Genomic DNA, 26,609 nt, shown 5'->3' with positions numbered 1-26,609 from the left:
CGGCCCCAGACACACTGACCAGATGTTTGGAAGCTGTGGGAGCCGGTTGAAGTTAAATCCTTTGAATACAGAGGTCCTCTGGCTGGGACGGGACGATATGGGATTGAGGGGGCAACTCCCATCTCTTGTGGGGGTGCAGTTAGTGCCAGCACCGTCCGTTAAGAGTTTGGGTGTAATCTTTGATACCTCCCTCTCTATGGAGGTGCAGATTACAGCTATAACAAAGGCGGCATTTTTTCATCTCCGCCAAGCTAAGCAGTTGGCCCCTTATCTCTCTCGCCCTGACCTAGCCACTGTGATCCACGCAACGGTCACCTCCAGACTGGATTATTGTAACTCGCTCTACGTGGGGCTGCCCTTGAGACTGACCCAGAAACTCCAGCGGGTGCAGAATGCCACGGCGAGACTCCTTATGGGGTCTTCGCTGCGAGATCACATTCATCCGGTACTATACCAGCTGCACTGGCTCCCGGTGGAATACAGGATCAGGTTTAAGGTGCTGGTTTTAACCTTTAAAGCCCTACACGGCCTAGGACCCTCGTACCTACGGGACCACCTCTCCTGGTATGCCCCACAGAGGAACCTACGGTTTGCAAATAAAAACATCCTGAAGGTCCCAGGCCTCAGAGAGGTTAGACTGGCCTCAACTAGAGCCAGGGCTTTCTTGGCTGCGGCCGGTGGAACGCTCTGTCACAAGAGACTAGGGCCCTGCAGGACCTGACATCTTTCCGCAGGGCGTGCAAGACAGAGTTGTTCCACCAGGCCTTTGGTGCAGGGCACAACCTGACTCCCTCCTCTGGCAACCTGCACAGAATTTTGCTTAACAGTTGCCATTAATTTGATTTTAATTAATTTTTATAATGAAATGTTTTTAGAATGTTGGATTATTTGATTGTTTGATTACTTGATTGTTGTTAGCCGCCCTGAGCCCAGCTTCGGCTGGGGAGGGCGGGATATAAATTATTAATATTATTATTATTAATTATTATTATTATTCAAAATGGGATTCGTCGCAAGAAAAGGGAAAAGTTGACAGCTATGGACCAGAGGCAAAGCTGGGTGCAGCAACCAACATCAGTGCCACCTTTGTAGAGCAGGCTGGTTTCTACACATCCTCACACTTTCCCCCATGTCCAGGCAGCCAAGAGGCATTAAAGGAGCTCAAGGACACATTCTAGCCAGGCAAAAACACTCACGGAGGGTGTCAGTCAGGGATGCTGAAGGGGGTGTGGCCTGGGGGAAAGGGTGTGGCCTTGGAAGAAGGCCAGACAGATGCTCCCTGGGATTGTGGTCCCAACCTCTGTTCTGTGTTGTTCCACCGTGCAGCAGTCCGTGGGTAATCAGATCAGGCACCGGAGTGCAGGGCTCCCTTTTGCTCAGGTCTCTAAAGCCCCCCTGGGCGCGAATGGCTCTTCAGCAAAGCTTGCCGGCAGCCAGGCTCCAGCCCAATCCCACCCGCACCACCAGCGCTCCAATTCTGCCACAAGCCTTACAAGCTGGCTGTGATCCTCAAGGACACCACAAAGCTAACTTAACACTTGGTCAGCTCACTCCCAAGAAGCAATCCGGCTCCCTCACACGTCCATTGATCTTCAGACCCAGCAACTCATCTCACTGTATCTCTCACGGCTGCCTCAAGGCTGTCTTGGGAAAAAGACCTGCGTCTTGCTCTTCTGACTCTTCAGTTTATGCTTATGGGACTTGAGTTTCTCCTGGCCTTCCCTCCCATCCCACTGGACCGACAGCCAGCGCTGCTACAGCCCCAGAGGCAGGGCCACTTGCAGATGGGCATCCACCAGGGCCTGACAAGAGGTCTCTGATCTACGCTGAGACTGAATGGACCCAGCCCCCGACCACGAGTGGCTGAAGGGCCCTCCGAGCCAAGTCCAAGACCCAGAACAAGCCGTAACCCTTTCTCCTCACTCCTGTCCTGCTTCTCAGGGACCGGTGAGAAATTGTGATGAAAGAGCCCAGAGGCGACTAAACAGGGCATTTGCACTAAGGGAGGGGGTCGGCTTCTTTCTCAAAGGGGGTCTTCTTTGCTGTCTCTGAAGTAGTGCAGGTGAAGGAGCACAGTGGAATGTTCCTCTGTACAAAAGCATTCCCTGAACATAGAAAAGGAGCATGTCCGGGTTCTAGCCTAACCTCGCAGGCAGGTTGGCTTTCTATGTGCTAGTTTTTTTTATTTAAAAAACCTCTTTTTTCATTTTTGTACAAAGGAGCATTCATTCACTCATGCAAGCCATCCCCTAGAACAGTCTGATGTGGCAGATAGGAAGCTGCCTTAAACAGAGTCAGTCCATTGATCCAGTCAGCTCAGTATTGTCTACACTGGCTGGCAGCAGCTCTCCTGGCTGTCAAAAAGGTGTCTCTTCCAGCCCTAGCTGGAGATGCCAGGGATTGAGCTTGGGACCTGCTGCCTGCAAGGTAGCTGCTCTGCGCTGAGCTGTGGCCCTTCCCTTCCCCTTCTGTAAGCACTGGGGCCGTGTCAAGGGGCCTCCTGCAAGAGCCGGCAGAGGACTCTGGACACCCACCTGGGGAGTGAAATTGACGCTTGCGCCTCGGTTCAGTAGCAACTGGGCCACGTTGAGGTTCTCGTAGTGTGCAGCGATGTGCAGTGGGGTAAAACCAGTCTGTGGGAGAGAAGAGGGTGGGGAGACTCCAGGTGAGAATAATGCCATGACCTATCTGCAAAACGCAGGAAGTACTTCAAAGCTGGCTCTTCTGCCAGCCCTTTTCTTTAGGCAAGATGCCGGTCTTGGGTGGCTAGCCCCATAAACTACCTTAGGAGGGGTTGCACCTGGAAACTAAGCCTTGCTCAATCTAAGGCAGCCCCTCAAAGGCAGCCCTTGGCCCTTACTGGAACTCCCTGCCTACCTTGGACAGGACGTCCGCATTGGGGTCGTTCTGCAGGAGCACAGCCGCCGTCCGAGTGTCATCATTGCGTGCAGCTATGTGCAGTGCTGGCAGCCGCACTTTGCCCTTGGTCCCGTAGTTAATCAGGTGAGCCACCACATTTTCGTGGCCCTGCTGCAGAGCCACAGCCAGAGGTGTGAATCCATCCTGCCGTGGATCAGGGAGGGAGGAAGAGACACATAGTGAGCCAAGGGGTCCATGTCATCCCAAAGAAGCGCAAGGGCAGAGCATGGAGTGGGAACACCGGACAAAGGGGGAGCTACTCACTTCCGTGGCAACGTTTTGGTTGGCGCCATTCTCCAGCAGGAACTTGACCACTTCCAGGTGATTCTCCTGCGCTGCCATGTACAGAGGCGTAAAGCCTTTCTGCAAACACAGAATCAGAACCTGCATTGCCAGCTGCACAAAACAACCCCCACCGATCGCTGCTGATCACAGAACGGCAGGGAGGCACAACGGGTGAAATGGATTGGCTTATGGGGCAAAGGGAGATACTCCAAAGTTCAATAGAATCAATGGTCGCATAACATAACAGCAAAAAGCCTGTTTCTGAGTCCCAGCTCTTTGTCACATGGTGTGAGGACCAATGGAAAGCAGAGCGGTGCTATGCAGAGAGAAATAGGGTTGCTTATCAGCAGCTCCTGCTGAACTTTACAGGGAGAAGGCTGCAAACTGGGACAAAAAGTGGGGGCAAGGGGAACCTGCCCTTGCTTATGCTTTTGGAAGTTTCATTTCTATGTCTGGAAAACCGCCACCGTCACTCTGGATGGTGAGACAGTGGGAAACCTGTCCTTGGAAGGCAAGGACCCCAAAGAGAAGAGAGCAATACAACTGATCTCTTTTCAAAAAAAGTAACACAAGGAACCTTCCCAGTGTGTGCCCTGGGCTAACTGGTATGGGGAGGTGGATTGGGTTAGGGGCATCATTTGGATTCTCCACTGTAGGCACCAAAATGCCTTGGGACCACCCATAAAATAACAGAAAAGGAGACGGTGTGGGGCTGGAGTAGGATTTAGGAGGGAGGGAGGGAGGGAGGGAGGGAGGGAAGGAAGGAAGGAAGGAAGGCAGGAAGGAAGGAAGGATTTGGAAAGAAGGTTATCAACGATGAAATTTTAAACAACAGTTCTGCATTTTTTATTCATTTCAGTTTCTACTCAAGATCCTGCTTAGCAAAGAATAATCTAGAAAGGAAACAAATAAACTGCTAGCCTAATGCAAATCTCGGTCTGTGCATATTAAAACCAAATGGTTGGAATTGCCAGCTGTTTACTCACCTGCTTAGCAAAAGTATCGCCAGCATAAGCGGAGAGGCTGAGCATTAGCTCTAAAGCGCTCACAAAATGAGCATGGCTTCATGTTTATGCAACCAAAGGCAAGCACACTCAGTCTCCTTGCTTTGGGAAAATGACTCAAAAGTACAAATTGCAAGCAGGATCAGAAGGATTTGGGGGAGGGGGAGGGGTCTGCTTGCTGATCTCAGTCAGAGTGACCGACAGCAGTGAGTCCTGAAAATAGAGAGCTTGCCCTCTAGGCCCCCTAAGCCTGTCATTCTGCATTCCACCCCCACTTGCCTCAGTACTTCTCTACCCAATTTCTCTCCAACTCCCTGGCATTTGTTTGACCTTCAGATACCTGCTTATGTAACTCAAAGACACAGCAGACTGTCACGGAGGAGCAGTGCCTCCCCAGGGCCAGCAGGGGGCTCCTGCGCCAGATGATGGTCCCTATTCCATCCAAACAGGCACAGAGACATGACGACCCACACTGCCCCCCCCCCCCCCCGCAGCTCTGCCGGAGCAGGTGACATGAGGATGGTTGGCTGCCTGGCAGAAAGAGAGTGACGCTGGCAGGGAGATAGCTGGGAACTGAAGCTGCTCAGAAGCATCTATGTGATGCACACAGAGGGACGTGAGAGAGAGACCTTGGATGGCTTTGAATCTGCAAGCTTCACCCAGCCCAGCCAGACTCAAGCTAAGCAATATTTACAAGGCTGCAGGCTTGAAGTGGGCAGATTAATCAGCCAACTAACACCATTGGTGATTGGTTTGAAATAGACCCGGGGCCACAGTCTCTCTTGCAGGGACCACATAATGGTGGCAGGTAGGGTCAGGGAGGGGAAAGTGGGCAGAACGGGCAGAGCAACAGATGGGACTCATCTGTTTGCACAGTGGCAGACAGTCCAGCCGTGGCTTCACACCCTCCCGGAGCGCTTCTCTCTCACTTGGAAGGAGGACAGAGAGGGACGGATGCCGGCGGGTGTAGGAACCAGAGTACTGCACATCGACATTTGCTACTCTGCTTACTTTTGCCTGAGCTTCCCCCACCACCACCATTTGTTTGTGGCCCCTGAATGCTTATCCAGAAGGCAATGTGGCCCTTAGTCTGAAAAAGGTTCCCTAGCCCTGTTCTAGTATTACTACTACTACTACTACTACTACTATTTAAAAACAATAATAAGGCACACAGCTTGGCTGGCTTGCCAAGTCTGGCAAAGGACTGCTGGATCATGTAGAATCGGTTTCCTTGTGCGCCCAATACTCTCTGCCCCCTGCTTGTTAAGGGGCCTGGCCCACTCCTGGTCTTTTCCCGCAGAGCCCTCAAAGCCCTGAAGCTCCAGAGCCTCCCAGCTCCTTGCCCAGGCGAGGCCACTGCAGGGAGAGGGAGAGGCAGGCAACTTACCTGGGACTGTGCATTGACATTTGCCCCAAAGTTCACCAGCTCCCTCACCACATCCTCTTGTCCTGCCAAGGCAGCGATGTGCAAGGCCGTGTTCCCTTTCTGAAAAGCCAGATGGAAGAAAAGGGTCAAGCAGGGTACAAATTGCAAGCAGTCTAGAAAAAAAAACCTTTAAAAACAAACAAACAAACAAACAAACACCTATGGATCTATACATTGAGAAAACAGCAGAAAACCACACACACACCCAAGTTGGGTAGCGTATCACTAGCGTATTTTGTTCTTGTTGACATGCATCTGTCTCGAGATACAATGGAGTATGCCTCTGGGGGTGAAGTCAAACCGCTGTGCTAGTAGCACCAAAGTGACCTCCCCAGGCAGCAAACCTGGGCAGTGTGTCTGGAGACCCTGGGCTGCCCAGGCCTGCTGATGTGGTCCAAAGGAAAGCAGAGCAATTCCTTTGACACCAGCTTGGCTGCAGGAGTTGCCAGAAGGAGGTGTACAAGGCGCCATCTAACCCTCTTAGGGACCACTCCAGATTTGTGTAGGGTTTAGTCCTCAGCTTTTTCTTCTTCTGAATAAGCGTCTCCACCTCCATTGTTCAATTCTATGAATACATGACAACAGAGTCAGCTGAGCTGGCGGATAGCCACTCTTTAACCCATCCCAATTAACCACACAGTTAGGGGCTGCTAATGATCATAAGTGAAGTGTCCACAATTGCTAGGGTCCTGCAGTCTAAATCAAGCTCGTGGGTAGACTTTAGGCTGGTGGGATTTACTTTGAATCAAACAAGACATGGTGTTAATTATGAGAAAGCAATCAACATGCACTTAAAAACAAAAAAAGCAGGATTGGAACTGTGCAATGTTTAACCCTTTCTCTCTGTTGTATTTCCAGCAGAAATCCTTTCCCCCGGGGCAGCAAAGAGCAACTTTGTGGGGAGATTTCTGTTTGGTCTCTATAAAGGATATATATAAGGGATTCTAGCCCAGGAGAGGCTCATTTGCTGGTCTCAGCAATCATGAGAGCTCTTCTTGTTGGTTGCAGGCCACCTTTGTCTGTCTCCAACCTCAGTTTCAAAAGAGCCATTCCCACCCCAACCTGGGGGGGGGGGGGGGCTTACCTTGGTGGTGGTTTCCAAAATTATTTCCTTGTGCAGCAACTCAGCCACCATCTTCACATGTCCCTCCTTGGAGGCCAGGTGCAAAGCATTCAACCCATTCTGGAAAGAGGAGAGACTCCATGAGACCAGGGCCGGAAGTGAGCTTGCTCGCTCTTCACTGACTCTGCCTTGCACAAGTTCAGATTCAGCCAGGGCACGGGCTCAGATGTTCAACCCAGAGTGTTGGGGAGAGGGGCAACTGTTCCACACACACCACATGCTTCATCAAGGGGAGCACTACAGGTGTCCTGCAACATTTCTGGTGTGTGTGATCTCTTTATTATATTTCTGCCACATGCATATATAATTATGCAGGATCAATCTAAAATATAAAGTTGAAAACATCAAGGAATAGGAATTACACCTAGTAATGCTGAGGTATAAGAAGACAGAAAAGGCAACCATTTTCAGCTTAAAAGAATAATTTTGGTTTGTCATTTGTTCATGACAAACAGCACATTGTTGCTGTTGTTGCTGCTGCTGTCATTATATCATTTAATCTTGTCAATTCAAGTTTGCTACTAGTCACAGCTGTTAATCCTACTAACTACAGGTAGAAGAAATTCCACGGTAATGGTTCTGGACTAAGCTTTTAGCAGGACAGGTCATTGATTCGTCTTCCAACTGGGTCCCAACAATGGCACCAATAAAGTCTCCAAGTTTCTTCTGGCCATGTTTTGCATATGCACGCACACACTCAATTGATTTGTTTAACTCTACCAATTGTGAAGGTAGAGTTTCTAAGGATATCCTGGCACTGAGAATAACAGCGCATAGTTAAACTGCCACAGGAGGAAGCAATGGCACCACCTAGGACAACTTCATGGAGGACAAGGCTCTCAATGGCTCCTAGCCAGGATGGCTGTGCTCTGCTTCCACACCTGGAGGCAGCCATGTTTCTGAATCCCAGTTGACAGGATCCCTCCTGCCTGTGGGCTTCCTGCAGGATGCTGGCTTAGATGGGCCACTGGCCTGATCCTGCCAGAACCTTTTCCCACTCTACAATATCCTTTCTGAGATGAGGCAACCAGAGCTGGGCAACGGCTGAATCAGTCTGAGTCCGTGCGCAGAACCAGCCAGCATGGCTCCACCTTGCCAGCCCCCCTGCTGCCCCCCTGAGCAAGAGGCCACCAGAGCAAGGGTGTACTTTAGGTCTGTGCAACTGAAGTGGATGAAAGCTAGTCTGTCACGCTGGCACAACAAAACCATTTAACAGCAACAGCAACAACCTGTTGGGATGAATGAATGGTTAAGAGGGAAAGTGTGGGATGAATGAATGATGTGGAAACACCCCAGAAACAAATCAGCATGAATTTGGGAGGAAGGTTCATGGCTGTATAACCCCCCTGCAGGCAAATCAGAAGGAATGCTCAATAAAGTCTAAGCTCTGCATAAGCTTTGTGCAAGCGAATCAGTGTACCTGCTCCGTCAATAGGTCATCTGGAGGATAAGCCCAAAGTAACACCACATCCGCTCCAGACATTGCAAAGCAGTATTGTACTGGTTTAAGCAGCCGTGCCCCCCCCCCGAATCCTGGGGACCACAAGGAGAGTTGATAGGAAGCCCTTACAGGTAGGGCTACAGTTCTCAGAGTGGTTTAACAATCAATCTCTTTTCCCAGGGAACTTTGGGAATCGTAGCTCTGTAAGGGGAATTAGAGTTTCCAAACAATTCTCAGCACCCTTTAACAAACCAGAGTTCCCAGAATTATTATTTGGGTGGGGAGGGGGGGGCACGACTTTTTAAATGGGTATCATAGTGCTTTAAATGTATCCACTATGTGTGGCCCAAGACTGATGGCCATCCTACTGGTCCCTAGACCCACACAGGTAAATAACATCTTTGCCTTGAAGCCCCAAACTCCCTGCAAGCGGACACAGGCTCCCCCCACCCACCCCAAACCATGTGGATTCTTCCTTCTTTTTCAGCTAGGCACCACATTGGCATCCCAGGGCAATCCGAGGTCTCTTTCTCTTTGCTGCTGGGCATCTAAAGTGGCACATGACAGATGAAAGATGCAGATGCAGGTCCTCTGAGAATGGTGGTGATGGAATCGAGGCTGGTGCAGATGGTGATGGTGATCAGATGGTAGGTTAAGAGGCTGTGCTCAGTTTTGTGTGAGAATACAAGGCTTGTGGGCTAGGTCTGACCACACGCATCCCTCTTTTATCTCATACAGGACATGTGAGGTTGGACCTTGACCACAAGTGTGATATTCCCCAGGGTGGAAAGGCAGGTGTGCTATCAGACCATGAGAGGCCAGCAGTGGACGGGCACCTGGGTCTTCACTTAACAAGCTCCAGAATTTGTCATGACTGGCAGATGATCAGTCCCAGAGCAGATGCCCCATTTAACCGAGAATCAGGTAGTGCACCCCCCCCCCCATTCCCATTTAACTCAGGGGGCTTGCTCACCAATTTTCACTGGTGGTTCATCCCAGAAAGCCACATTTCCATTTATTCAATTCCTTAATAAGACTATAGATGGCCAACTTATATAAAAGCCAATAGAATAATTAAAACATCATAAAATTACAATATCACAAATGACAGAGCAAAAGACCAGCACTGAATTTTATTTATCTAAAAATTATTGGCAAAACAAAATCATTCTGAACAGGTAATGAAATATCAGAATTGTTTGAATTCAGCTGGAGCAGCATTTCAAAATACTGGTGCCAGTACTATGCTAAAAATCTTAGTTTGTGTAGACACCAAGGGCTTCTGCTTTCCCCATTCCTAGAAAAAGCACAAGTCTGAGCGGTTTCCCCCTTCCTTGTGTAGGGAAAACCCGCTCCTCAGTGCTAAATCAGAGCAAACGTCAATCTGGAGAAAACCCGAATTGCCATTTGCTCCAATAGGGCGTCGAAGAGCAGTTTCCCTCTAGAGAAAGCAGTGAGACCAGAGGGAGTGTAGATCAGCCCTAAATGAATAGGACCATGGGGAAGTCAGGAAGACTCCTCCAGATTATTGCAGCTGATCTGGGTTTAAGGAATGAGACAACCCTTCAGGTGAGCAGTTTGGGGCTTTGTCCACTGGCAGCTACACATTGAACTTGGTTCAGTAAGATACAGGCAGCCAGTGCAGAACTTAGATGTTTAGTTTCAGGACTCAGATGCAATGCGGTTCTGGACACAGAATATTATTACTAGTGTAAGAGCATAACAAGAGCCTGCAGGGTCAGGCCAGGAGTCCCTCTCGTCCACTAGCCTCACAGTGGCCAAGCAGATGCCTCCGTGGGAAGCCCACTAGCAGGACTGAGCCCAAGAGGCCTCTCCTCTCCTGGGGCTCCAGCAACTGGCATTCAGAAGCATCTCTGTCTCCAACTGGGGCCCCTGATAGGCTTCTCCTCCACAATCTGTCCAGTCTTCTTTCAAAGCCACTGTTGGTGGCCATCCCTGCCCTTACCTTAACTATGTGCCATGTGACGTACTTTACTTTATCTGTCCTGAATCTCCCAACATTCAGCTTCATTGGATGTCTACATTATTATTTATTAAATGCCAAGATTCCAGTCGTTGTAAAAGGGAAGGGTGGATGAAATAGTAGAGGAGGTGACAGGCAAAGGATCCAGGTTTAGTGGCTCAAGCAGTTGCCTGGTGTGGCTAGTGCAATGTCTCTTTTCCCCCTGGCGCCGTTGGGCCCGTCCTCTCACTTAAAAATTAGAGTGCGCACCCAACTCACAGAACACCAGTCCCACAAATCCCCACAGACTACCTCAGATTATCTTGTAGGGGACTTGCGTGAGGTAAACTTAATAATTAGGAGTCTCAGACAGGATTTGTACAAATAAACAATAATGATTTTATTTAACAAGGAAGTTTATGACACAAGTGAATAAAATTTAGGATACTTCAGTTTACAATGTTATTTCACTTCAAGGTTTTCTCAGTTGTTTCACACTTAATACTTTGGTTCTTAACTTTATACTTTGGTTCTTAACAAGATGGTACTTTCTGTCAGTTAGACACCCCTTAGACAACCCTACTCCTGCAGTACTCCAAGTAATAGACCCAAGGTTCCACTGGTTTGGGACTCTTCTCTTACTAGAAGTATCTCTCCCCTCCTGACTGGAATGAGACCTAAGTAGATGGTCTCTTTCCAGCTTCTACTTCTCCTGGTTCAGCCTGGCTTCACTCTCACATGACACCACACACTGTCCTTCACCCTAAGCTCAGAGACTCCTTTCTCTAGCTTGTGACATCTTCCTCAGAGTGGATGTTTCTACCCAGAACCAACTCCCTCTCCTCTCCCTCCTCTCTCTCTTGCCTATCCTCCCAACCAAAGCCTCCTCCCTCCAAAACACACGCCCTGTCTCTCCAAATCCTCTCCTTTTCAACTCCCCCTCCTGGAACCTCGGCCAATCAGAGGCTGCCATAAATTAACCCTTTTCTGACATGGGGAAAAGAAAAAGAAAATACAGTGCCTCGCAAGACAAAAAGAATCAGTTCCGTGATTCTCTTCGTCTAGCGGTTTTTTCGTCTTGCGAAGCAAGCCCATTGACGGCTTAGCGGATTAGCGCTATTAGCGGTTTAGCGGCTTTTAGCGGCTTATCAGCTTAGCGGATAAGCAGATAAGCGGCTTAGCGGCTTAGAAAAAGGGGGGAGGGGAAAAAAGACGGAAAAACTCGCAAGAAATTCGTTTTGCGAAGCGCCTCCAAAACGGAAAATCCTTTCGTCTAGCAGGTTTTTCGTCTTGCGAGGCGTTCGTCTTGCGGGGCACCACTGTACTTGGGGACCCAACCTGCCCCAGCAAAAACAAACTTTTCCGTTGCAGCTAGCAGTGCAGAAATACTTCAAAATCCACAGCAGAGGTGGAGATGCCTTTATTAGGACCAACCAAAATGGCACAAAATAGCAAGCCACTTTTAGGTTGTCCAGGACACTTAATCTATGGTTACCAGATGTCCATGTTTCCCAAAGACACTCCCCAGATTTACAAATCTGTCCCCGGACAAAATCCGTCCCCAGAATGACCCCGGATTTATATTTTAAGTGCTATAGATTTATTAGTATGGAATGAATGTTGCGTGATTGGTTCAATGGCACAAGACACATCATATGGGGACTTCCGGCGAGGCAAAATGGTGGGCATCACGGCAGCGAGCAGCTCCTGAAGCCAGCCAGAGCCAACTGCGCTACTAGGCTGGCTCCAGGCTGCTGAGGCTGCCGCTGCCGCTGCCAAGGGGAAACTGGGGACACCCAGCACATCAACTGGGGGAACTGCTGACCACCCCTTGGGAGGAATGTTTTTGCCAAAAATCTCAGAAACCTCATCAGGAGGGCTTTAAACTGACTAATGTGGGGGAGGAAGACAGTGCTCCTGAAGGTAGGAGTCTATCAACTGATGAACATGATCATCCAAATGTCATAGACCAAATGGAGCAAACAGCACGCAGACCTAGTGGTGGGAGGAAAAAATCCTTAAATAAGAGACACGGGGGAATGATTAATGGACTTCAATGTCTGTACACTAATGCGCAAAGCATGGGTAATAAACAAGATGAGCTTGAGCTCTTGGTACAGCAAACTAAATATGACATAATAGGCATCACTGAAACCTGGTGGGATAAGTCCCACGACTGGAATGTAATAATGGAGGGTTACAATCTATTTCAGAGAAACAGACCAGACAAGAAAGGAGGAGGAGTGGCGTTATATGTCAGGGATGTGTATACCTGTGAAGAGATCCAAGATTTAGAACCTCAAAGCCAAAGTGAGAGCATTTGGGTCAAAATTAAGGGAGAGATGAATAACAGGGACCTCATTGTGGGAGTTTACTATAGATCCCCAAGCCAAACGGAGGACATAGATGATGCCTTCCTGGAACAGATGGCCAAGCATGCAAAAGGAAGGGAGATAGTAGTAATGGGGGACTTCAATTACCCGGATATTTGCTGGATATCAAACTCAGCCAAGAGCATAAGGTCAAACAGATTCCTCACTGGCCTTGCAGACAACTTCATTGTCCAGAAAGTGGGAGAAGCAACAAGAGGAACAGCCATTTTAGATCTGATCCTAACCAATGTTGATGACCTGGTTAGTGGGGTAGAAGTGGAAGGATCATTAGGCGCGAGTGATCATGCTCTTCTGAAGTTTACTATACAGCGGAAAGGAGCAGCCAAGCATACTAGGACTCAATTTCTTGACTTTAAGAAAGCCGACTTCATAAAACTTAGGGAAGTGCTGGGTGAGATCCCATGGACAGTAATACTAAAAGGAAAGGGAGTTAATGATGGCTGGGAGTTTGTTAAGAAGGAGATAGTAAAAGCAGAACTTCAGGCAATACCAATGAGACGGAAACATGGAAGGTGCCTAAAGAAGCCAGGGTGGCTATCTAAAGAACTTTTAACTGAGTTAAGATTAAAAAAAGATGTGTACAAAAAATGGAAAAGGGGGGAAACCAACAAAGAGGAATTCAAACAAATAGCCAGCACGTGTAGACACAAAGTCAGAAAAGCTAAAGCACAGAATGAACTCAGGCTTGCTAGAGAGGTTAAAAGCAACAAAAAAGGCTTTTATGGGTATGTTCGTAGCAAAAGGAAGAACAAAGAAACAGTGGGGTCACTCAGAGGAGAAGATGGTGAAATGCAAACAGGGGACACAGAAAGGGCTGAACTCCTCAATGCCTTCTTTGCCTCAGTCTTCTCTGATAAAGAAAACAATGCCCGACCTGAAGAATTTGGAGCAAATGATTCAGCAGAGGAAACACAGCCCAGAATAACTAAGGAGATAGTACAAGAATACTTGGCTAGTTTAGATGTATTCAAGTCTCCAGGGCCAGATGAACTGCATCCAAGAGTATTAAAAGAACTGGCAGATGTGATCTCAGAACCACTGGCAGTCATCTTTGAGAATTCCTGGAGAACAGGCGAAGTCCCGGCAGACTGGAGGAGGGCAAATGTTGTCCCTATTTTCAAAAAGGGGAAAAGAGAGGACCCAAATAATTACCGCCCAGTCAGTCTGACATCAATACCAGGGAAGATTCTGGAGCAGATCATTAAGCAAACAGTTTGCGAGCACCTAGAAAGGAATACTGTGATCACCAATAGTCAGCATGGATTTCTGAAAAATAAGTCGTGTCAGACTAACCCGATCTCGTTTTTTGACAGAATTACAAGCCTGGTAGATGAAGGGAACGCAGTGGATGTAGCCTACCTTGATTTCAGCAAGGCATTTGACAAGGTGCCCCATGATATTCTTGTAAAGAAGCTGGTAAAATGCGGTCTTGACTATGCTACCACTCAGTGGATTTGTAACTGGCTGACTGACCGAACCCAAAGGGTGCTCATCAATGGTTTCTCTAAATCCTGGAGAAGAGTGACTAGTGGGGTGCCACAGGGTTCTGTCTTGGGCCCGGTCATATTCAACATCTTTATCAACGACTTGGATGATGGACTCAAGGGCATCCTGATCAAATTTGCAGATGACACCAAACTGGGAGGGGTGGCTAACACCCCAGAGGACAGGATCACACTTCAAAACGACCTTGACAGATTAGAGAACTGGGCCAAAACAAACAAGATGAATTTTAATAGGGAGAAATGTAAAGTATTGCACTTGGGCAAAAAAAATGAGAGGCACAAATACAAGATGGGTGACACCTGGCTTGAGAGCAGTACATGTGAAAAGGAACTAGGAGTCTTGGTTGACCACAAACTTGACATGAGCTAACAGTGTGACGCGGCAGCTAAAAAAGCCAATGCAATTCTGGGCTGCATCAATAGGAGTATAGCATCTAGATCAAGGGAAGTAATAGTGCCACTGTATTCTGCTCTGGTCAGACCTCACCTGGAGTACTGTGTCCAGTTCTGGGCACCACAGTTCAAGAAGGACACTGACAAACTGGAACGTGTCCAGAGGAGGGCAACCAAAATGGTCAAAGGCCTGGAAACGATGCCTTATGAGGAACGGCTAAGGGAGCTGGGCATGTTTAGCCTGGAGAAGAGGAGGTTAAGGGGTGATATGATAGCCATGTTCAAATATATAAAAGGATGTCACATAGAGGAGGGAGAAAGGTTGTTTTCTGCTGCTCCAGAGAAGCGGACACGGAGCAATGGTTCCAAACTACAAGAAAGAAGATTCCACCTAAACATTAGGAAGAACTTCCTGACAGTAAGAGCTGTTCGACAGTGGAATTTGCTGCCAAGGAGTGTGGTGGAGTCTCCTTCTTTGGAGGTCTTTAAGCAGAGGCTTGACAACCATATGTCAGGAGTGCTCTGATGGTGTTTCCTGCTTGGCAGGGGGTTGGACTCGATGGCCCTTGTGGTCTCTTCCAACTCTATGATTCTATGATTCTATGATTCTATGACCCAAATCGAGCTGGGAGTGAGAGTGCCCAGCCACCCAGCTGCCCAGGAAAACCCCGGAGCTGACGCAGGGAGAAGGAGGAGAGGAGAAGGAAGAGAGAGAAAGAGGAAGGAGAAAAAAGAGGGGAGCCACCGCCGCAGAGGAGCAGAAGTAGGAGAGCACCGGGTGGGCAAGGACACGTAGCCAAGCCCAGGCCCTCACCGAGCCTACTCCACGGCAGCTAGCGCTCCAAGAGAGCAGGTCGGGGCCCAGAGGAAGGCTGCATGACAGAGGAGACTACAGGAAGTGAAGCAAAGCAGACAGCGGGGGCGGGGGGGAGTAACGTGGGGAGAGAGAAAAAGCTGGCTTGGGGGTGAAGTCTCCCCTCTGACACCACCCTTTTTTGTGTAGCAACCCAGAGTAAATTATGTAGAAGAGGAAGATTGCTGAATAAGTCATTGGGGAAGAAAGCATAAGAAAAACTAGCACAGTTGCATCGTTTAATGTTTCAGATCACGGCTTTTCCTGGAGAGGATGTGGGGTCTTGGTGCTGAATTTTGATTTCCCAGACAATCTACACGTATAAACTGTTAATGCCACTGCCTATCTCTCACTGAAGACAAACTTCTAGCATCTGGTAGCAACCCCTCCTTGCCCCAAATTTCTACCACTCCACCTCATGAATGAAACTTCCTGAACAGGGAGGGGGGCTCAGTCTGACCCACAACTCACCCTGCGATGTGGGAGCACCTCAAGGCAGAAGGCCTCGCCTGTGGCCTGGAAGGGGCACTCAAGGGCAGGAAAAGCTTCCTCTATGGCTTAGACAAACAGGCCCTCAACATGGGAGCCACACTGACACCAAGGCCTGGCTCTATTAGCCAGAGCAGTTACAGTCCTTTCAGGTCAAGGAATAAGCGAAACATTCTGGAAGAGCACCTAAGGCAACAGGAAGCCGAGGTCCGTGTCTGGGAACAGATCAATAAAATGAAATTGGCGGCAGGGCATTTGCTAGCTCTTAGCAGCTGCAGCCGCAGCACCACTGAGCCAGCTGTGATGGCTCCCTTGGCTTCCTCCCGAAAAGAAGCTGTACTCACACCCAACATGCCTAGAAATTAAGGCAGGAACAGAAGAGATTGTTGGCGCTGCCACATACAACCTCCCTAACAGGGGCTACCCCACAACTATGTGCTGTATCCAAGACTGCGGGGAGAAATGTTTCCCTGCTGCCTTTTGGCCAGGGGCCAAAGAAAGGCTCTTCTGGGTACCCTTGTTCCTCAAAGAACCGTTTAAGTTCCTTACAAAGTCCCAGCTGATGCCTTGCTCCAGAGGCAGACTTTGCTAAGGTAATCTTTCATAATATGGCGCCCTGAGTTTTGCACCCCCAAATGGATCTTCTCAATTTACACCCCCTTTTACAGGGGAACCACCCATACCACCCTAAATCTGGCACTGGTTGCTCCAAAGATATTATGGGAAATTAAAGTGGCAGCCCTAATTGTTGAGCCTGCTATCAGAGTTCATGAGAGGCAGCCAGGTCTCACACCTGCAGGATCTACTTTAGGGTAGAATCATAGAATAGAATCATAGAATCATAGAATCATAGAGTTGGAAGAGACCACAAGGGCCATCGAGTCCAACCCCCTGCCAAGCAGGAAACACCATCAGAGCACTCCTGACATATGGTTGTCAAGCCTCTGCTTAAAGACCTCCAAAGGAGGAGACTCCACCACACTCCTTGGCAGCAAATTCCACTGTCGAACAGCTCTTACTGTCAGGAAGTTCTTCCTAATGTTTAGGTGGAATCTTCTTTCTTGTAGTTTGGAACCATTGCTCCGTGTCCGCTTCTCTGGAGCAGCAGAAAACAACCTTTCTCCCTCCTCTATGTGACATCCTTTTATATATTTGAACATGGCTATCATATCACCCCTTAACCTCCTCTTCTCCAGGCTAAACATGCCCAGCTCCCTCAGCCGTTCCTCATAAAGCATCGTTTCCAGGCCCTTGACCATTTCAGTTGCCCTCCTCTGGACACGTTCCACTTTGTCAGTGTCCTTCTTGAACTGTGGTGCCCAGAACTGGACACAGTACTCCAGGTGAGGTCTGACCAGTAGGCTCATCCTAGAGCCCTAAGATCCACCAACTGGAGCCAGGTGCAAAAGAGTGGGTCAGGCAGGCGGCCACACATGAAGAATTGAGCAAGAGTGGTTTTTATGGCTAACTTTAGGCCCATTAATTTCAGTAGGTCTACTCTGAGCAGAACTTGATTGGATACAACTCAGCTTGTGTCTGAGAACATGCTCAGCCCAGGAATTTGTGATCAGTACCAGCAGCAAGCTCACAACGCCTTTCCCACAAAAATCCACTCCGGTTCCCCACCTTCTGCAAGTATTGTTTTTTATGGAAGGGAGAGAAAGCTTTTGAGGTGTTGTTTTTGTGATGTAACCAGGAGTTAAAATCCTTTCTTGCTGATCTGCTGCAAACCACCCAGAACTCTCCCAGTAGATCCCAATCTACCTGACACAGGAGCGGGAATTCCAAGACAGGGCGCTGTGCCAGGAGTGTCAGTGCAAGGCTTGGGAGGAGGCATGAGAAAGCTTTAAAAAGAATCAGGCTCCAGAAAGCCTGTTCCAAGGGCCTTGCGTGTGAGCGCTCCATTGTTGCTAGCAATTTCTGGATGGTAATTTTCCAATTATGTAGGCAATTAACTCCTTAACAAGCTGGTGCTCTTTGAAAAAGAAGCAACCCAGTTAGTCGTCAAAGATGCAATTGTATACTGTTATGTACTAAGCTTGGATCCTAGAACAATAGGCAGGTAGGATCCTAGAATGCAACAACTGATTGGCCTGCAGGAGAACACCAATCAGGCTCCAGGAGGGAAGCAGAATCAGCCAATCAGATGGGACTCATTGTGTAAATAATGTATATAAAGGCCTGAGTTTTGGGGGGAAATTCAATCACTGTTTTACAAGCATGAAAGAGCATGAAATCACTGCAGGACTCTGAGTATATTTCACATACTCATTTTAATAAACTTCCTGCAACAAAGACTAATGAAGGCATCCCCAACCTGCGGCCCTCCAGATGTTTTGGCCTACAACTCTTATGATCCCTAGCTAGCAGGACCAGTGGTCAGGGCTGATGGGAATTGTAGTCCAAAACATCTGGAGGGTCGAAGGTTGGGGATGCCTGGACTAATGTGACCATCTCCTCCTGAAGGGTTCAAGAGCTGTCTTGCATTATGAAAGTGTACGAATATATAAATAGTGACCGCAACTACTCCCCTGCCCTGCGCTTTTCTCACTTAAACCAGATAGCTTGGGAAAACTGAAGGTGGTTGGATCCACCCTGCCTCTCCTAAGTCCAGATAATACCCAACAGACACAATTCCACACATCCAGAGGGAATGTGATCCTATTAGACTTCTCCCCCTTTTTTGGTCTCAGTTCTCTAAAAGAGCTGGGGTGGGGGCACCTTGAATAAGTATTTATTTCTGATCAGTGATGGGGAAGAAAATCTACCCAGGAGCTGTGTGTGTGCATCCATTACCACAAGGCCTCCCTTCCTCTTCTGGGGCGGGAGCCCGGCTTTACAGCGGCACTTCATGATAATGAGCACAACAGTCTCTCCCAATTAAGAACAAACAGCAGCTGCCTCCAGAATCAAGGGCTGGATTTGTGCCTGTGCCTGTGCCTGCGCTGGGGGGAAAGAGACTCTCCAGAGGAACACATCTTCTTCCTCAGCAGAACAGGATCAAACAGCAGTGCAGCAAGATACAAAATCACCCAACTTGACCACAAAGTGAAATGGCTGCTTCAAGGGAAGGTTGTGCAGTGAAATTAGGGATAAGGGAGGAATTCATTCTGTGTGCATTTTAAACTGGAACTTACCAAATTCGCTCTAGACAAACCAAAACACAACTTTCCTCCAAGCCCGGGAATGGAAAGGGAGCAAGCTGGGTTAACTTTATCAGAAGAGAGATGAGGAGGAGATGCAACCCTGTTGGGTCTCCTTGATCTCTCAGTGGCTTCTGAAACCATCAACCATGGTGTCCTCAGGGAACAACTTCGGGGGTGGGAGGAAGATGGAGGCACTGGACTGCAGTGGTTCCACTTCTACCTTCAGCGTATTTGGCAGGAAACAGCACCGGGGGGACAACTGCTTGGAGCCACAGCCTTTAGACCGTGGGGCCCCTCAAAGGTCCATCTTGTCCCCTGTGCTGTTTAATGTCTATATGAAGCCATTAGAACCCGTCAACTGGGGATTTGGAGCATGGTCTCATCAGCATGCAGAAGGCACCCGGCCCTCTCCCCATTTTCCACTTAAATCAGGAGAGGCTGTTTGAGTGCTGAAACTAGCAGCCTAGAGGCTTTGACGGCTGGAGAGGGTGGGCAATAAATTAAAGCTAAATCTAGACAAGATGGAGTTCCTGTGAGTAAGTGGTGCTCAGTTTTAGGTATGGGGATGTTGGCCTGTTCTAGACAAGGTAGCATTCCCCCCTGAGAGAGCAGGAACGTGGCTTGTGAGGTGCTCCTCAATGCAAAGCTTTCTCTGGCGGGACACAGGTGGCGTCACTTGCAAGGAGCGCTTACAGCCAATTACACCCATTCCTAGCCCAAGAGCATTTCATCTCAGTGATCCATGCTCTAAGCACCTCCCGGATAGATTCCTGCAATGCACTCTACATGGGCAGCTCTTTGGAAGCTGCAGCTCATGCAGAATGACGCTATGCAGTTACTTTACGGTGAGGCAAGAGATGATATCACCCCCATCCTCAAGGCAATGTGCTGACTGCCTGTGAGCTGTCAGACCCAATTCATAGTGTTTGTACTATTCGCCAAAGCCCTAAGTGAATGGGGACTATTAAGGGGACTATATAAGGAGGGAGGAGCTTGGTTTTTTAAATAGCAGTTGGATGTTCTATTAATCACATGTTTTGTATACAGGTGTAACCTTCACTCATAAAACAATAAAATACTTTTCTATTTAATGAAGTAGGCCAACCCTGCTGTGTTTGAGTGTCTCCTGCTTCTTCTGCTAGGTTGGGCCTTGGTGCTCTGCTCCAAAGTCACAGGACTATAGAAATCTGCTTGTTGCGGAGTCAGAGTGCCGCTCTGCGTAGCTGAGCACTGCTGGCAACAGCTCTCCAGGGTTTCAGACAGAAGACAACCCCAATCCTGCTGGAGATGCCAGGGATTGAACCTGAGACCTTCCACACACAAAGCACTCAAAGTGCTCCACTGCTGAGACACAGCCCTGACCTGACAACACCTCTGACACAGGGCACTTTGAGACTGCTGCTGTTTTGCAAGAGGGATTCAGTTGCTTCTGGGCAAATTCAGGTTGCACCATTAAGGTGATCTGGCACACTTGGACAACAAATCCACTTCCCTCCCCTTGAACTTTTTCTGCAATAAGAAAAGTGACAGGATAATGCACCAGAAAGTATGAGGTAACACTTTCTCATAAACAAATCTGAACAAACGCTCAATAAAAAGCCAACATCACAGCCCATCCCTACAAACGTTGCACAAACAAATCCAAATGAAAGCACCACTAAACAGGCCGCCATCTTGAAGCTGCATAGACACACATATGTTCCGAATGGGAATTTCTCCTCATTGAAGATGCTTGGTCAGAGCTAGTCCAGAACATGCACCTCTGTGGCCCAAAGCAGCCCAAGGTCCTGGCATTAAGGTCAAGGTCACATAACCTCTGAGCTGTCAGGAACCCAGGCTGCCGTCTTGATAACACAGCACGCAAGTCGTTTGCAAAGCAAACAATTAGCCTCTGATGCTCTAGCCGAGCATCCGTCTCTTACGATTCAGTTGACCCTTCTGAAGACTGCTTCCTGCTTCTGCAGAATATTCTGAACCTATGACCCCTATGTTTCTGGGTTTGTTTTCTGTCTAATATTTTCCCTATTCGTCTACTCCTTGGGCTCATGGAGTTAACTGCCTCCTCTTCCGGTGAGGAAATGCTTACCCTCCTGCCTTCCGAGCCTCCCTGTGCTTCTTGATAGAGTTGGCTTCTCTCCAGCCCACCCTCTGCTAATGGCAATAATAATAATAATATTTTTATACCCCACCCATAATATTAAAATCCAATAGTATATTAAACATTAAAAGCTTCCCTAAACAGGGCTGCCTTCATTTCATTGTCAAGAAAGGGGGGAGGGTTGACAGCCGACTGCTTCCAGCTGTCTGAGAGAAATGCAAGCCTCTCTGTTGCTGACTGCATTCTAACTCATGCTGTACTTCTCTACTTTGGGCAGGCAGGTTCATGACATGAGCTCAGAAGCAGGTTAATTACACACCAGAGGTGTGAAATGCTAACACCTTCTCCCTAGCAGAGTCAAGGGAGTAATGACTCTAGGAAGCCTGCAAGGGAAAGAGAAGTGAGCCGTGCCACTCGGTAAAAAACATGCAGCCACATCTCCACACAGCAGACACAAAGACCTGGTTTCATAGTCATTCCCCTCTCCTGGAAATGCAGTTGTGTGAGAGGGACAAGGGATCTCCAAGAGAGAGTTCTCAGCAACTTCAGCAAACTACAAGATTCAGAAATGACAAAAGGAAGGACTTCTTCACGCAGCGCAGAGTCAGACTATGGAACTTACTCCCACAAGAGGCAGTGATGCCCACCAACGTGGATGGTTTGAGGAGAAGATTGGGCAGATTCATGTCTAGTGGCCATGATGGCTATGTTCCAGCCACTATAAGAGAACCAGGGAACTACGGGGGCGGGGGGAGAGAGAGCTGCTGAACTCAGGTCCTGCTTGTGGGCCTCCCATGGGCATCTCTCTGGGTGGCCATTCAGAGAACAGGATGCTGGACTAGGTGAGCCATTGGCCTGATCCTGTAGAGCTCCTATGCGGAATGTGCTTCCACAAGAGGCAGTGATGGACACCAACCTGGATGGCCTTAATTGACACCTTCCTGAGGCATAAGGCTACTCATGGCAACTAGCCTGGGTGGCTATGTTTCTACCTCCACTGCTGGAGGCAGCATGTGTTGGAGCACCAGTTGCTAGCAAACACCAGGGGGAAGACTGCTGGGCTGCTCAGGCCCTGCTTGCAGTCACCGCATAGACATCAAGTCGTCCATTGTGAGAAAAGGGTGCCAAGACGCTCTTCCTAGAATCATAGAATAGAATCATAGAATCATAGAGTTGGAAGAGACCACAAGGGCCATCGAGTCCAACCCCCTGCCAAGCAGGAAACACCATCAGAGCACTCCTGACATATGGTTGTCAAGCCTCTGCTTAAAGACCTCCAAAGAAGGAGACTCCACCACACTCCTTGGCAGCAAATTCCACTGTCAAACAGCTCTTACTGTCAGGAAGTTCTTCCTAATGTTTAGGTGGAATCTTCTTTCTTGTAGTTTGGAACCATTGCTCCGTGTCCGCTTCTCTGGAGCAGCAGAAAACAACCTTTCTCCCTCCTCTATGTGACATCCTTTTATATATTTGAACATGGCTATCATATCACCCCTTAACCTCCTCTTCTCCAGGCTAAACATGCCCAGCTCCCTTAGCCGTTCCTCATAAGGCATCGTTTCCATCGTGGACCATTTTGGTTGCCCTCCTCTGGACACGTTCCAGTTTGTCAGTGTCCTTCTTGAACTGTGGTGCCCAGAACTGGACACAGTACTCCAGGTGAGGTCTGACCAGAGCAGAATACAGTGGCACTATTACTTCCCTTGATCTAGATGCTATACTCCTATTGATGCAGCCCAGAATTGCATTGGCTTTTTTAGCTGCCGCGTCACACTGTTGGCTCATGTCAAGTTTGTGGTCAACCAAGACTCCTAGATCCTTTTCACATGTACTGCTCTCAAGCCAGGTGTCACCCATCTTGTATTTGTGCCTCTCATTTTTTTTTTACCCAAGTGCAATACTTTACATTTCTCCCTGTTAAAATTCATCTTGTTTGTTTTGGCCCAGTTCTCTAATCTGTCAAGGTCGTTTTGAAGTGTGATCCTGTCCTCTGGGGTGTTAGCCACCCCTCCCAGTTTGGTGTCATCTGCAAATTTGATCAGGATGCCCTTGAGTCCATCATCCAAGTCGTTGATAAAGATGTTGAATAAGACCGGGCCCAAGACAGAACCCTGTGGCACCCCACTAGTCACTCTTCTCCAGGATGAAGAGGAACCATTGATGAGCACCCTCTGGGTTCGGTCAGTCTTTGGCTCTGCAGATGACCTCAAATGCTGGACTGGATGATGCAGCAGAGCTCTTGCTATGTTCTGATGTTGTTCCAGGAAGTTTGAGAGCCCAGAGATAGAGGAGGGGCATTATTGGCTTGTTTTTGTTTTTATCATGTATTTTGTGTTTTTTATCTCGCATTTTTTATGTAGTGAATGGCCCTGAGATCTGTGGATAAAGGGTGCTATACAAACTCAATCAATAAATAGCACAAAATAAATCATAAGAATAATAGGAACAGAGAAGCCGCCTTAGGACTTGCCCAAACTTCCGTATTTCCCATGCCAAGAAAGGACAGCTTTCTGTTTGCCCTGTGCTTTCCAGGCACAGGTCTGACTGGTTTTCCCCTTGCCCTGCTCTTTTCCCATGGAAAACCCACTCTTTAGGGCTAAATCAGAGCAAACAACAATTTGTGGAAAGCCTCCATTTGCCGTTTGTGTCAACTGAGCGCTGAAGAAGGAAAGCAGCAGGCAAGAGGAAGGATGGGTCAGTCCTTAGTTATACCTAGTACTGCCACCTAAACATTTCCACAGAGTTCTGGAGGTAGGGGTGGGCAGTAAGGGGCTGTGGGGCAAAAGAACATAGCAATTTTTACTGAAGGAAAAAACAGCGCCCTCCCCCCCCTCCTGCTGCGTCATCTGATAAGGAACGGTAAGCACACCTGAAGCTGTCTGAAAATAACTAGGAATTGAACTTCCGGGTTGGTGCCTCCGGTAATGGCGGAATTCCGCTGATCGGGAGGAATTTGCCCCGTGGGAATTTGGGTCTGGCCACCACGGCGAAGGCGGAGACCCGCAAAAATCACAGGCGGGAGAAGCCTGTGAGCGTGGGATTCGGCGGGCACCTTTTGCGCCTCCCTTACTCGTGGGGAAACCCAGTTTCGGGGGTCCAGAGCGACGTGGGGTGAGCGGCGCGGTGCTTCGAATCGTCTGCTTTTTCCACGGAGCGAAGCCGCATAGCTGTTGCCAGAGAGTGCTGACTTTTTCCTGTGGACAATTTGATTCTAAAGTAACTACCCGTGAGTAGAGCTGAGGCGGGAGAATTGGATCTTTAAACGTTTAATTTGGTATCGTAACGGGGAGGTTCAATACAGGAAGTCCGCCTTCCCCTTTTGTAAATAGACTGAAGCAATGAGGCTGCAAGCTGAAGTCTTGGAAAGCCTATCGTAAAATACTAAATTTCCATCGGTAAAGAACATTAACCCCCCCCCCCCCGGAGGCAGGAGAACAGGGGGGGAAGTTGTGGACTGAATATGCCTGCAGGAGAGAGCGAAGAAAGTTAAAATATCGCCACTCTGACCCTGGAAACGGGCTGCTAACAGGACTGACGTATTTTGGAATGTTCATTGACAGCGCTTAGAACGTTCATTGACAGCTAGCTAACAAGAGAAATACATTGTTTCTACTGTCTCCGGCTGCTTTTAAAAAGGAGTAAAAGTAACTGAAAACTGAAACTAACTTTGGATTCTTTGAACTGTGTTTAAAAGAGGACATTATTGATTAATATAAATAGAAACTGTTTCCCCCTAGTGGAAGCCTTTGAAACTGGTTGCTTTACAAGAGCTGGGCTAGGGGAATTTCCAGCTGCAAGATAAAAAACTGTGAAACTCTGGGACTGACTTTGAATCTTTTAAGTGCTATGGCAAATGGAAAGGAAAAAACAGACCAGTCAACTGCAGAAAAAACATTAAGGTCTGGGAGGACTTTGCAGCAACCCAGGAGAGGCTCAACACCAGGCCTCCCTGCTTCTTCTGCGGCTGCTTCCATATCGGTTCACTCAAAACCAAGAGGAATGTCGACAGAAGAGGCCTTAGCGGTTGCATTAAATAAGATAAATGATTCACTGGAACAGCTTAACAAGAAAACAGACGCGATAAATGTGAAAGTGGATGCTGCAACTACTAAAATTGACTTAAATACAGAAAGTATAAATAATCTGGGGCAAAAGGTGAATACCAATACAGAAACCATCCAGAAATTGATACAGAAATCTACTTTGATATGGCAGACTGCGGAGGAAGCCAGGGAGAAAGCCGTTGCTGCTGAATGCAAAGTAACACAACTCAAGAGAGAGAGAGTTCCAGCCCTACAGAGGCAACTTGATGAACCTAAGTTGACGCTTGCTATGATTGAACTTAAAGAAAAACAGACGAATCTGAGGATCAGAGCCCTACCTGAATTGGAGAAGGAAAGCTTGATAGACTTCCTCACACAGGAATTTGCTGACTTTTGGGACTTGGACTTGGGTCAAGAAGAGGCTAAAATAGTGAGGGCCTTCAGACTTGGAAGAGGAGGGGGAAAAGAGAAGAACAGAATAAGAGACTGTTTGATCACCCTTCGAACTAAAGAAGAAAGAAATAGAATATTGGGTTGGCACTATCAGAAGAACCTAGAAGTACAACAGTCAAGAGTGGAAATTTTTAAAGATGTCCCGAAATATCTTTTGGATCTTAGGCCTAACTATGGAGATTTGGTTGCCCTGCTGAGAAGGAACAAAATCACCTTTAGGTGGGAGTTTCCCCAAGGTCTATCCTTCAGTTTCAAAGAAAGGAAAATAAAAATAAGATCAGTAGAAGATAAAGTAAAGTTTTTGTATAAATATGAAGAAGATCTGCAGAAGGGACTTGGAAAAGAGCCAAGAGCATCGGATAGAAGATCACCAGATAGAGGATTAGAGCAAAGAGCATCGGATAGAAGATCACCAAACAGGGGAATATTGGATATATCAGCATTATCCTTTGGACTGGATCTCCCAGTGAACGTGTCACCACCACCACCAACAGAAGAAGAGCAAGCATTGGGTGCAGTTGGAGGAATATCAGTGTAATTACATGATGGCGTTGCAGGTTTTGAGTTGGAATGTGAATGGACTGAATTCCCCAGAAAAAAGGCGGAGAGTCTTTCACTTATTGAAAAAAGAACATTTGGACTTGATTTGTTTACAAGAAACACATGTGATAAGGCTACATAGGAAGATATTGAGTAATAAAAGATTGGGCCAAGAATTTATCTCATCAGATAAAGTCAAAAAAAGAGGAGTGGTCCTTTATGCAAAGGAGAGCCTATCACCGAAATTCATATTTAAAGATGACCAAGGAAGATTTGTTGCAATTGAAATTCAAACACAAGGAGAGAAATTCCTTATTGTAGGTATTTATGCACCAAATGAAGGAAAATCGGAGTTCTTTAAGAAGCTACATGAGACTCTGATGGATTATATGGACTATAATATGATTTTGATGGGAGATATGAATGGAGTGGTGTCTACAAATATGGACAAGGCACAGAGACAGGTAGTCACCAAAGATGGTAGACTACCAAAAACTTTTTTTGACATGACTGAAAATATGGACTTAGTTGACAT

General features: G+C 47.9%; 1 protein-coding gene and 1 long non-coding RNA gene across 12 annotated transcripts in view; one reads left to right on the top strand and one right to left on the bottom strand.

Moving 5' to 3' along the window:
- Positions 1-26,609, top strand: part of LOC307223194 — a 198,980-nt gene that overhangs the window by 75,063 nt on the left and 97,308 nt on the right. The window lies entirely within an intron of this gene.
- Positions 1-26,609, bottom strand: part of ANK1 (ankyrin 1) — a 207,357-nt gene that overhangs the window by 97,012 nt on the left and 83,736 nt on the right. For all 11 annotated transcript variants that reach the window (XR_013842002.1, XM_079988979.1, XM_079988985.1 and 8 more), the window contains exons 3-7: positions 6,719-6,817; positions 5,596-5,694; positions 3,184-3,282; positions 2,878-3,063; positions 2,535-2,633 (exon numbers count right to left, since the gene is read on the bottom strand). Coding sequence is in view for 10 of the 11 variants with exons in the window: in XM_079988979.1 (XP_079845105.1) it covers positions 2,535-2,633; positions 2,878-3,063; positions 3,184-3,282; positions 5,596-5,694; positions 6,719-6,817 (582 nt within the window). In the remaining variant the exon portion in view is untranslated. The remainder of the gene's footprint in view (positions 1-2,534; positions 2,634-2,877; positions 3,064-3,183; positions 3,283-5,595; positions 5,695-6,718; positions 6,818-26,609) is intronic.

The sequence above is a fragment of the Podarcis cretensis genome (genome assembly GCF_951804945.1).
Source record: "Podarcis cretensis genome assembly, chromosome: 8".
NCBI lineage: Eukaryota > Metazoa > Chordata > Lepidosauria > Squamata > Lacertidae > Podarcis > Podarcis cretensis.
Note: the sequence above shows the minus strand (reverse complement) of the source record. Positions and strands in the feature narration are given on the sequence as shown.